At 41.1% G+C, this 13,044-nt stretch overlaps 1 protein-coding gene across 3 annotated transcripts in view; it reads left to right on the top strand.

Moving 5' to 3' along the window:
• The first annotated feature begins 5,171 nt into the window (after positions 1 to 5,171).
• LOC124488566 (cAMP-specific 3',5'-cyclic phosphodiesterase 4D-like) overlaps positions 5,172 to 13,044 on the top strand; it is a 61,885-nt gene continuing 54,012 nt past the window's right edge. Inside the window, exons 1-2 of one of the 3 annotated variants that reach the window (XM_047051255.1) lie at positions 5,172 to 5,221; positions 12,750 to 12,862. In XM_047051255.1, coding sequence (XP_046907211.1) covers positions 5,182 to 5,221; positions 12,750 to 12,862 — 153 coding nt within the window. In that variant the 5' untranslated portion in view covers positions 5,172 to 5,181. Of the gene's footprint in view, positions 5,222 to 11,557; positions 12,863 to 13,044 lie in introns of those variants that run through there. The other 2 variants (XM_047051257.1, XM_047051256.1) reach the window with 2 other exon arrangements.

Genomic DNA, 13,044 nt, shown 5'->3' on the forward strand with positions numbered 1-13,044 from the left:
CAGACCACATCTTGAATGGGATGTGAGAGCCATCAAGTTGAGACCGTCCAGAAACTCCAGACTTTAGCATATGAGAGGTGGGGGCAGGTTTGCCACCCAGCCTTACAATCCTCCCTCTTGGACACAAAAGCACAGCAAAAGCTGCAGTGTTCATTGTGTGATAACCTGCACCCATAGGAAAAAGAACTTGATTGCAGACAGGTCAGCATTGAGATTCTAATGGTCATGGCTATTGCTCAGAGGATCACTTTTGGATCATGGCTAGTGCTCAGAGGACCAGTTTTGGATCATGGCTATTGCTCAGAGGATCACTTGAAAGAACCTTTGTATTGGCATGCAGACGTGCCCTTGGTTAGCATATTCCTGCTACTTAAGTTCTTGTCCTGTTACAGCAGAACACAATTGGAGCCCAGCACTTGGTTAACAATGAAAATGGTAAAGTTTGGCGTGACGTTTGGAGTGGTCTGGGGTCTGAGACCGTCGGATTGGATACAAATGGAAATTAGTGAGACAGTGTCCTAAAACTCAAATGGAAAAATAGGTGAACAACAGTCCTCCCTTTTGATGAGAGGTACACAAACATATCATCTAGCATAGATGAAAATGGCAAACAAAGCAGAACTGTTTTCTCGGGTCCAAAATAAACAAAACATAAATTAAACAGTAATAAATCAAATAAAATACAAGTTCTAAAAATCTACATTTACAGGTCAGGAACCATTGTGAGTTTAGCTAAAGCCCAGAACATTTACCACCAACTCTAAAACACACAAAGGTACATACTGATCCACAATACCCAATACTCATCCACACAAACCAACATAGGAACTCATGGATGGACAAACCATATGCACTATGCATATGCTACAGTAACTGGAGCAGCAACAAACTGTCCACAACAAATCTTTGAACTACAACAAAGACTAAACACAGGTAATGCAGTAGGAATGTAGCAATATCACAATTTGGACCTGAATTAAGTAAATGTAAGAGATAGAATTGCACGTCTTAAGTCAAAGGTATTTTTGCCCGATGTATCCCCAGCGTTTGCTGCATGTAAAATAGAGGAGGCCTACCCTTTCCCAGATCCCAACATTTGGACTCAGTGTGGCCACTTCTTAGACAAGCATGACAAAATCTAACTTTGTTGTTAGCATAAAACAAGCGTGTGGGTGGAATAGGCATATTTCTGCCAAGATCCCAACATCGCATTTCGGTGTGTCCTTGTCTTTTACAGAAGTTACACTGTATATGAGGGGGCTGCTGGGGCTTGGGTTTGACCTCTGTCGCCATTTTTATGGCAGCAACGCATGGCGGATCAGGAGCACGACGGTTCTCTGTAGAACACGGTTTGGGAATTTGCGCACCAATTCCACTGTCTGTGTCTGAACACTCATCAGTAGAATGTGAGCCAGCATGGCTAGTTTCTTCACTTCTTTTCTTAGCGGTGTGTTGCCTTGTGACACAAAAAGGGGTCGCGCACCATGGTTTGAAACGCCGGTATACCAAATTGTAACTGAATTGCTCGAAACATATCACGTAGTCAGGGTCACCAAAACTGTAGGGGGTTAAATATTGGCCAATCAACCAAAACGAATTCCCCTATGGTTTAAAGGAAGATGGGAAACTGAACAGTGTATTAGCATGAACCATTAATGCCAAAACCAATAGAATTCCAGGTATTTGACAATATGGGTTAAAGCAGAGCAAGAATGGTCAAAGTGCGGTTAAATGAAATACGCATTTAATAACATTGCAAATGAATGAAATCAATTACAAGGCAAACATGTTACAAAATGAAGGCTTTAAATCTTACCCACTGTACCATGATCATTGTAAATCAGAGAGAAAGCAAGAGGTGAGCAAGGAGTAGGACAGTAGGACAAGGGAGAACTGAGGAGAAGGTCTCAGGAGATGAAGAATCCAAAGAACAATGCATTACAATTCCCTTTATACACAAGAACAACCAATCAGACCACATCTTGAATGGGGTGTGAGAGCCATCAAGTTGAGACCGTCCAGAAACTCCAGACTTTAGCATATGAGAGGTGGGGGCAGGTTTGACACCCAGCCTTACATAGCTTAGCTCACCTTGCATAGTCTAGCTAGCTCATTCAATGTTGAAATCAACTCTATGGTTGAAATGCTGGCTGGCAGTCACTCGCTAGCCATACAGTAAATGTGTAGTGGCTAGCCATAATCTAGCAATTGATTTGCAGAGATTTCGAGTAATATAATAAAAGGTTGGTACACACGTCAATGTTTGTCTGATATATCTTTCTTTCAAGTTGAGGTTTGAAAAAAGATAAGATCATGCTACATCTTTTCAGCGTATGTGATTCCTTGCATCATGTGTGTAAAAGCTGTATTTTGATCCAGACAGGAGCACCTATATTTATATCAATAATGATCGATGTATTACATTTAGTCATTTAGCAGACGCTCTTATCCAGAGCGACTTACAGTAAGTACAGGGACATTCCCCCGAGGCAAGTAGGGTGAAGTGCCTTGCCCAAGGACACAAAGTCTTTTGGCTCAGCCGGGAATCGAACTGGCGACCTTCAGATTACTAGCCCAATTCCCCACCGCTCAGCCACCTGACTCCTCTAGTATTGTGAGTACATGAACCGAAGTCTGCACACTTGGCCATGACGCCGTTTTACACGAACTACAACAGTGACCTTAGAGAACTGCAAATCTGTATTAACTTCCCACAGTACACCACGCTCGGGGGCGTGTTTGACAAGTTAATAAAGAGTTGTAGTTCTCTAAGGTCACTGTTGTAGTCATGGCCAAGCGTGCAGACTTGGGTTCATGTACTCACAATATCTATCAAAATACCACTTAAAAAAATACACAATATTTTACTAGTGCGAGATTACAGTAGACCCTACATGTTACGCCACCGGTCACTCAACCAGTCGTTTATCGGTTGGGTTAGCGAGCTAGCAATGGCACAGAACAGTCGCGTAATGTGACGAGACTGAATAAAAAGTATAAAAACACACCAGGGACACTGAAAACATCGGCAACCCTGCACCATGCATTATTATTTTAATGTTATCTTTAAATTCAAGCTTGTCACATAATGTAACTTTGTTCTGAACATAACTGGGTGTGCAGACACATACGATAAGTTTCTCCTCCATCTTGAAATTGTAAAACCTAGAAATGTTTACCATGACCAACGGTTGCTACATTACAAGAAACCAATCCGATTGGCCGACGCTAGCGTTTAACGCTCCTCATTTACATAAAGTTGAGAAAATTCAACTTGTAACGCTCTGCTCCGCTCGCCTTCCCACAATGCCCTACGCGAGTGTCAACGCCCGGTTTCATTGAAAATTGATTGGAAGCCGCTGCCCTGTGCCGCCCGCTCCGCTGTATTGATCACGCACCGTATACACGCAAATATTCTTTTTGCAATTCTCGCTTTTTCAAACTATTATTAATTAGTAAAGCAATGATTTGCTCCCTTTTGTCAAGTAACTTAACTTCTATCAGTTTTATCTGTTTGTGCACTTAAAGTATAACAGATTTAAACTACTGACCATCACTGAACATTACAACGTTTCAGATAGCAGTATGCTCATCTTAAGCTAGGTTGTATTCGACCTTTCCAAGGCCAAAGATGATTTGGGAAAATGCATTAGTTCTTCCTCCATGGAGTAGATCCAAGAGGCCTTTACATGGTAAATCAAGATTCAGCAAAGAGAGAGAAAGAGAGAGAGACATTGCTTGGAGGGAAAAAAAAGGGAGAAAAATATAGTTTAAAGAAAAACCAAAGAGCTGGGAGTTGGAAGGTAATGTTTCTTTGGTGATTTTCTAAAAAACAAATAAATAAACCAGCAGACCCAGGGACTTATTAATATAGGAAAAGTGGGGGTCTGGATTTAGGCCTGACCTTTGTCAGAGTGGAACCACTCAAAGCCATGGCGTTCCACTGTTCCTTCACTCAGACAGGTCCTGCTGACACACAGTTGGCACATGAGCAGACACTCAAACACTGTCAGACTGACACAGACAAAAACACAGAGAGAGACAGAAGACAGACGATATGCAAAAAAAACAGAACATACATTGTAAATAAATAGACTGGAAACACAAGCAAAGCTTTTGTATCATAATTTTCTGAAAATTATTTCAAATGAATCAAAAACGTTTTTGGTAACCTAAAACGTTATCTTCCTTACATCTGTGGTATAGATGTATACATTCTTTACAGTAGATTTAGTTGGATGTGGTTGAAAGGGAAAATATTTATTTTAACATTGGATATAGTACAAGGTTTGACCAGTGTGCTTGTCTAATTGCCTTGATGTCCCTTGTCACACAGACACACCCTATATTTCTTTGAATATATATAACAATGCTCATTGTATTCATTATACTGTATATTTAATGTACACATTTTTGTAAGATGACTCAATAGTAGAGAACATTGGAAGAATCTCAATATATGGTTTATCAGTGTTAACAACTGTATGTAATATCTTCTTCACCTTCCTCATTTAATGTTTTTCCCAAATGTTAGAGGATGACTGTGTCTATATGTGTGTTAACCTGCAGCCTCTCTCTTCCTCTCTTGTAGTCATGGGGATGACCTGATAGTCACACCATTTGCACAGGTTAGACTGGAATTCGCTTTTAGAAAACATTTATAATTTTGATTGAATATCCAACTTGCATTTTGTTATCCTTTTCTAATCCTTTGAAAGAGCACACGTGAAGCATTATAATTTTATAGGCATTTATAAGCATTTGATAATTGATGTCATATACTGTACTTTCACTGTGTCCCATTAGGTCCTGGCTAGTTTGAGAACAGTACGGAACAACTTTGCTGCACTAACCAACTTGCAACAAGACAGAGCCTCAAACAAGTAAGTTACATTTACATTTAGTCTTTTAGCAGACGCTCTTATCCAGAGCAACTTACAGCAAAGTACAGGGACATTCCCCCGAGGCAAGTAGGGTGAAGTGCCTTGCCCAAGGACACAACGTCATTTGGCACGGCCGGGAATCGAACTGGCGACTTTCAGATTACTAGCCCGATTCCCTAACCGCTCAGCCACCTGACTCCCCGAAGTTATATCTAAAACATAATTTATACTGTGTTTTTCATTGCCATGCATTTTTACAATCCATAATTGCCATGTTTCCTTTCTCAGGCGATCACCTATGTGTAACCAGCCTCCCATTGCCAAGTCCTCCTTCTCAGGTGAGACCACTACACACACTGTCAACAACTTGACATGGTAGTAAGTTCAGAACTCAAGGAGATCAGCTTCATCAATCTAATAATGGCAGGAATCTCTGTGTGGTTTTATAATGGGATTTTAGGGAAATGAGTTTTCCACGATTATCTTAAGAATCCGGGTACTGTGCAAAGTTCTAATTTTGCAGATGTCCATTTCAGAACCCAAGGGAATGCAATGCTGCATTTTATGTTCTTTGGATAAGCGCTTTGAGATCCCTAAAAATTGAATTTTGTCGCTTGGGGTGCGTCTAGTGATTTACATAACTGAAGTTTAATGGAGTTTTAATGTTTAATTAGATTTTCACCCATCAATCTTTGGTAAATGTGTCATTATACACATGAAAGGAAAACATACAGAAAGTACAAATATGTAAATACAGCCTGTAAGCACTCAGCAAAGGGTTTGTAGGGGTCTAGTAAATGCTGTTCATAATATGTACACACAGGGGAGACAAAGAGCACATGAAACTGGTGCCTTTATATGGTTGTATTACTGGTGTTTACGAAGCTGTGAAATACAAGACTTTGAAAGAGTCTGTGGATGATGTATATGATAAATGCAGTTTTGTATACAAAAGGTATCTTCACACTAAGAAACCGTGTTGGTTTCCTCTGCTTAGGATCGGAAGTCCAATTAAATTCTCAAGCCTTTCAGGCCCAAGTGTAAATCTCAAAATCGGATTATAAATACTGTATTTTCCATCTCAGTGCTCAGCCTACTGACAAACAAACGCAACTTACATACACAATCAGGAACACAAACAAACCGTGGTGGGGCAGGATGTAAAACCACCTTAACATTGTGTTATGATGTTAGACATAAGTACAATATTTTATAGATTATGTTGGTTTAAAATATCTAAGAGTCTCTGCTCAGATGCAAGTTTATTAATTTCTAGCACCTCAAGTAGTTTTCCTCAGGTAAAGCTGAAGACTAAAGATACAATATACAGCTTGAATACATTTAAAGTCTGTCTTACAGTCTACACCAGGGTGGGGAACGTCCGGCCCACGGGCCGCATTTGGTCCGGCCCGCCATGGTACTGCAAGAACCATATTATTAGGTGCATTATTTGTTGGCAGCAGCACTATTTCAATATGTGGAAGAGGACCGTGGAGGCGCGTAGCGTTGCATAGCCTACCAATTTACCAAACCATTTCTGCGCACTCGCATTAAGTGTGGAATTCCTTTCTTGCAAATCAAACCAGAATACGTTGTTGGTTTGGCCAAAGCCCCGAATGTTTACAACGTCTGGCTCCGCACCTGATTAACACCCGGAGCATTCTCAAAAATAGCAATATAAAAAATAATACGATCCCTTTCTGTAATCATGATACCCCCCCAGAAATGTTCACTGCACCCCCAGTCAAAGCAGGCTGCATCCGTGCCAGCTAACATCACAAACCTCACAAAGAGAAGCAGTTCCAGCCATCACATTAGGGGTGAGTTAATTAAATGTTTGACCAAATATAGCAGGCACATTTTTAAGTTGATAATTCTTTACGGCCCCTGAATGATTTTATAAATATTAAAATGGCCCTTTGCAGAAAAAAGTTCCCCACCCCTGGTCACACCGTAGCTCCGCCTGTCCAGCTGATTGACCTAGTGCTACACAAAAGGTTGGAACAATTGGTGATTGAAAAAGACCCGTTTGGTGGCCATTTCCATTTCCAATCAAGGCCCTGATCTGCTCACTATCACCTTCCAATGCAGATTGATTGGACTGATTATGAAGCAAGTTACATTTGGAAAAGAGTGAGGATAGTAAGGTAGTAATGCCCCCTCTGCTTTCCCAACACGCTGCCCTGTTGCCTAGTAACAGGGAACAACTGTGTTTTGGAGAGGCAAGGATGAAGTGTGTGGTGAAACGACTGCATTTATAATTTGAGAACACTCAAGAAAATAGATGATCTTCTGAGTTACTTAAGGGGATGTTTTGTAGCTGTGAATCACAGATGCTCTAGTTTTGTATCAAACTAGGCAATAAAACGGGTACAGACTTTTATTGCCAACATTATGAATGTCCGTGGCATTGCTCAACCTTCAAGAATACGCATATCCTGACAAATAGGATACTCTGCTTGGGACTTTCTTGCCATCTGTAACAACCCTAATCCCAGATCCACATCCAACTCACTGGTGATCCACTTCACGGCTTAGTCCAAACCTGGGAGCTACACAGACCGGGACTGCAAGGCCCTACGAAGTGTGGTCCGTTCTGCTGAGTTCATCATCGGCACTGGACAACAGTTTCTACCCAAGGGCCATCAGGCTTCTGAATGGACACTGATATGGACATTGGGCCTCATTCACCAAATGTTCTTACGAACAAATTTGTTCTCAAACCCCACTTACGCAGTTTTCACGAAGATTCTGGCATCCACCAATGTTTTCTTATTTGGGATTTGTTCTTAGGTAAGAACAGAATTTACGCACACCCAAGAGCACTCTTACGCACAATTGAGAGCTCACATGTTTGCGCAAAATAAGTAGTTATACCTTTTTCGTCCATTCTAATTTAAAATATAACATTTCTCTCCTTTATAATTTTCCAACTAATAATTTTCATAATTTTACACATGTTTTTGTTTGTTTTAATAAATGCACACTACACTTACACTTCTGCTCATTTGTAAAGCACTTGGAATTTCCATTGTGTATGAATTGTGCTAGGCCTAAATAAATACAGTATTTTACAATCGCCACAGTTTTTTCAATACCTTTAACAAGTTTCCTAAACTCTTATCACAGTGAGCACAACATCCGTCTGTGTAGGCTATACAATTAACACATTTCTTGTTGCTTTGACACAATGCATAGAGAAAATACACATTTTAAATGCTTGAACTTCTTTTACACACAAGCTCAACCAAGACCAAAACTATCGATTTTTACTGCCCAATTTACCAATGCTTTCACACTGTCAGCAAAACAGATAACATCATGTTCAAAACCTAAATTATTGACCAAAGTCAAAGGGAACAGCTGTTTATATTGTGAATTGAAACACAAATATATCCCCGGTATTTTATTCCATTGCTACTGAGAAACAGCTGAAGTTATGCAAATACTGTACATCACAGCTGATTCCCAACTAGAAAACACTCAGGTGTTGAGGTTCTTTCAATTGCATGACCATATGGTATAGACAGTAAAGAGGACCTCTTTGGGCTGATCTGGTGTGGAAAAAGAACAATATAGAGCAACACAAGAAAGTAAGAATACAGTAATGCCTGCACAAGGGAGAGGAAGACAAGAACCAGGACAAGGGAGAGGAGTGGGACAAGGGAGAGGAGTGAGACAAGTGCAAGGGAGAGGAAGACAAGTACCAGGACAAGAGAGAGGAAGACAAGTGCCAGGACAAGGGAAAGGGAGACAAGTACCAGGACAAGAGAGAGGGAGACAAGTACCAGGACAAGGGAGAGGGAGACAAGTACCAGACCAAGGGAGAGGAGTGGGACAAGGGAGAGGAGTTAGAATGTGTGGTGGCGCTCAGAGAAGGGCCAGAGCTAGGGTAATACTGTAAATGGATGCTATATTGCATATTTCTTGTCCTGTTGCAAATGAAGCCTTTACTGCAGCAATTATGTTTCTGTCTTCTGTTTTTTTATACAGTAACCGTACATTCTATAAAGCTACTCTGAGATGGGTCATTCAAAAAACTGTTAACTAGCCTTGCTTTGCCTTCAATTCAAATCAATTGTTGACAGGGAACTTTGCCATCAAACACGTGACTTATCACTGTATTCATAGGCCCAAAGTAGGCTTTTTCCGCACATTAGGACTACACCACACAATGGCGTATTTATTGCTGCTGCAATATGTTGCAGAGCGTTCCCTGAGGAGGGAACACATCTTCCTTGACCATACCGATATATTTGCAGAGAGCGACGAGTAAGCTACCTGTTGGAACGCTTTAGGCTACCAAGAGCAGTCCTCATGGATATTTGTAACTGTCAACTGATTTCTAGGTTATGTTTTTTTGCTTAAGAATTCAGATTAAAGTTAAACCATTTATTTTTTCACTTCATCAGTTTTGCGCACTTCTCCAGATACAGCATTCACTGCATGAGTAATAGCATTCCATGCATCGGTTTTATTTACTGCTTTGTATCCACAGCTGACGCTATTAAATATGATGTGTCGTTTTTCGCTAACTTCTTGCAGCTGTACCTCCACCTCAGAATTATTATTACGTTTTTCCGTCTTTCGTCGAGCCCTCTATCGTCTTGACCACGTCGTTTTGACATTTCTCTGAGTGTGCACACGGCCCTGCCATATAATGCCCTTTTATGGGAATTAACGGGGCGTTTACCTATGCTAAATAGGAGCAACGGGGCACGAGCTTCCAATTTACGAAATTTTGGGATTCATCATTCTAAGAACACACCTGCGAACAATTCTGCTGTTTAAGAATGCTTCATGAATCACACGTAGATTTTTCTTAGGAACTTTCTTAAGAACAAATTTAAGAAATAACTTAGGAAGATATTGGTGAATGAGGCCCATTGTTTTTCTGCACACTAGTCACTTATACACTGTCACTTTCAGCTACTGGTTGCTCTATCAGTAACTTGCACTACTGTACCTCACTGTATCTCGCCAACAGGCTCCTGTATGGTCATTGACATTGCACTATTGTACTGTACTCCACTTAGGTAAGAATAGGTTATAGGGTTGAAACAGGTTCTTGTGCATTTAGGGTTAGTATAGTGTACTATCTATTGTTATCTGTAATTTAGGAAGTTTTATTATTAGGGTTAGTAAAGTCGATATTTATTGCTATCTGTAAATGTAGGAAGTTTCACTTATTTAAGCTCAGCATTGATGTAAATTGTGTTCCGTGTACTTGTATGTTATGTTATGCCAGGTGCTTGCGTTGTCTTGTCTTAAGTATTTCAGTGCCCAGTCTAACCTTGTGTTGTTCTGTGTACCTGACAAATAAAAGACTTGAAGTTGAACTTGATATTACCCTGTGAGGGCGGTCCCTGTGTGTCACACTTTAGCAGGAGAAGAATGCCATTGCCGTCAGAGGAGATGTTGTCAGCAAGGACAGAGGACACCCCCCCCCCCCCCCCCCCCTAAAAAAACCTGCACAAACAGATAAATAGAAATAGAGGGTTAATTAGATAAAATGAAGAAGGATGATAGACATGGAAATATAGAAAGAGAGATACATAAGAGTGGTAGTGGCAATTTGAAAGACAGAAGTTAACAGCCGTGCTGGCCGTGGGATAGTTTGATGGAAATAGAGTGAAGCCACCAGGAAGAAAGTAAAACAGAAGAGGAGAGATTACAGGTTGAGACAGCCAGACAAAGAGACATCAAGAACTATAATCCTCTTTAACTGTCTTTCTTTCTTTCCATCCTTCCATTCTTTTCCCTTGCACCATCAGTCTCCCTCTATCTATACATCTCTCTCCACTTTTCTTTCTCTCCTTTACATAATTTGTCAGAGTGACAGAGATGCTAAACATTTTGGATATGACTGATATTACACTTACAGACGCTCAAACCATTCAAGCAAGAGACAAAACAAGAACACCAGATTCTCAACCCCAAACCAACACTTTGCCAATGTTGATGCATTGCCCCAATTGCTTTGTTTCATACTAGCCTATTTGGTGGGAAGACATTTCGGTACTGTGTCATGCTGTGGGCCACCTGCACAATATCTGCATATCATATTCCAAACTCTGGTTTGATATAACCCGGGATTAGTGAGAAATGCAGGGAATCTGTGCATGGCCAAGCAGATATGCTTCTGCCCCTGCATCATTCCTTAATGACAATTTATCCCTAAAATCCTTGAGATTTGTTCCTATTCACCACCATGCATAATCCCTCAGGTAAAGCTCAATCAGTGAGCATGAGCATTCGTCATCTTCATCTTCAGGGTTGTGTTTTTTCATATTTGAGACAGATCAGTCTGAAAATGCATTGTGCTACATCATTGTATAAAACAGAATAGCATTAACTAAAGAATGTCACTACTGCAGTTTTATTTTTTATATATTTTTATATTATGGTGTGACCATATGTCATTTTATGCAAATGTTCTGTTCAGAGCTTTACATTGTGATGTGGCATAGAGACATCTCTCTCTCTGTCTCCCTCTCTCATTGGACACAGTTAGTAAGCAAAGGTTTAGATGTCCTTAAATTAACCATTAGAGGGCAAGAAAAATATTGGTCTTAAAATCAGTTGTAAAGGGCAAACTCCTGTAATTTATTGCTGAACCAGGAAGAGGTGATTTGAATCGAGCTGCTACTCCATCCCAGATTTTCCTTTTTCTGTATGCCGAGCCGTGCTTCTCTCTGAGCCTGTCTTTTCACAGGAAACTGGCAAACAGCTCGTGCTTTAGCCTCAACCACACAACAAAATCCTATAAGCAAGTTGCTCTAGCTATTTTCAGACACGCTCGGACCTCTCGACACATTTGCACATTTGTGTACCAGTCAGAGCAACAGACATCTACAAGTCTATGCAGGATGGAAAGGTCTTAAAACAGGAGATATGCTCATCCGAGACTCTTAGTGTGCGTGCGTGTGTGGAGGGGGGGCTCCGAATGGGGTTCTCTGTCTTTAGAGGAGGGGGATAAAGGAGGTGCAGCAGGAGGAACAAGGGACCTTTGCAGATGTCTTTCATTGAGGACTCATCTTGGAGGGCAGAGAGAGCCCTCTCTACCTTACGTTTTCCCTTTTTAGTTTTTTCAGATGTTCCTCTGGAACAACTTGATCATGGAGTGATGCATAAAACGGATATTCTGGTTTCCCCAAATCTGGGAATCCTATGGGCTGGATGGAGCTCAGCTACATGTGGAGAACTGAAAGACGTTGTGTGTGTATGTGAGTGTGGGCGCAGGAATCTGTGAGTGTATGTGTGCGTTTTTGTTATCAACTAATGGACCATCGAGTTTCATTGGATTTTTCTCCATTGTACAAGGTGCGAGGTTGGACTAAATGTCGTTTGACACTGTGAACCTATTTTTCCATCCAAGACTGGAACTATCAATTATACAACTGCACCATGAATCAAATTACCAGTTGTGGATTCTAAAACAATGCATTGTGGATTCTAAAAACTGTGCACTGTGGAACTATCTGTAATATGTTTGGGGACGAAGAGAAGGGATTGTAAAGATTTCAGAGATTTACATTTGTAGTTGACAAGACACAACCAAAAAGGATTTCAGAGACCATTTTAAAGGAGTATCAAAACATTTTAATAAACAAATTCTCCCCTATGGTTTGCCATCGTTATCATAATTCACCCACCAGAATCCCCAGCCCCTCGCTATGAAAAACCACCCATGCGTCCACCATGGAAACCCAACCACGGCCGACATCTATGGCATTGATAGCGAAAGTGGCCAGGAGACATCAGCCAGCCCTGTCAAACGCCTCAAAACTGACCACCCACTTCCTCTACCTGTCCCTGTCCCACACCCTCACCCCCTGGCCCCCATTCCCTGTATCCCCCCTCCAGAGGAGGCCTACCAGAAGATGGCCACAGAGACCTTGGGGGAACTGGACTGGTGCCTGGACCAACTAGAAACCCTGCAGACCAGACACTCAGTCAGTGAGATGGCCTCCAACAAGGTAAGACTGCAATGTCCTTTTGTTGATGTGGTTTTCCACTTGTCTTTTAAAATGGACTTCCTGAGAAGATGATGGATGTGGGACTAGTTATGGTTCTTTTATAGTCAGTTTCAGTTTTATTGTCAGGTGCTCAGAACAACACAAGGTCAGACTGGGCACTGAAATCTTGGGACAAGAACGCA

This window comes from Hypomesus transpacificus, unplaced genomic scaffold (assembly GCF_021917145.1).
Source record: "Hypomesus transpacificus isolate Combined female unplaced genomic scaffold, fHypTra1 scaffold_144, whole genome shotgun sequence".
In the NCBI taxonomy this organism is placed as follows: domain Eukaryota; kingdom Metazoa; phylum Chordata; class Actinopteri; order Osmeriformes; family Osmeridae; genus Hypomesus; species Hypomesus transpacificus.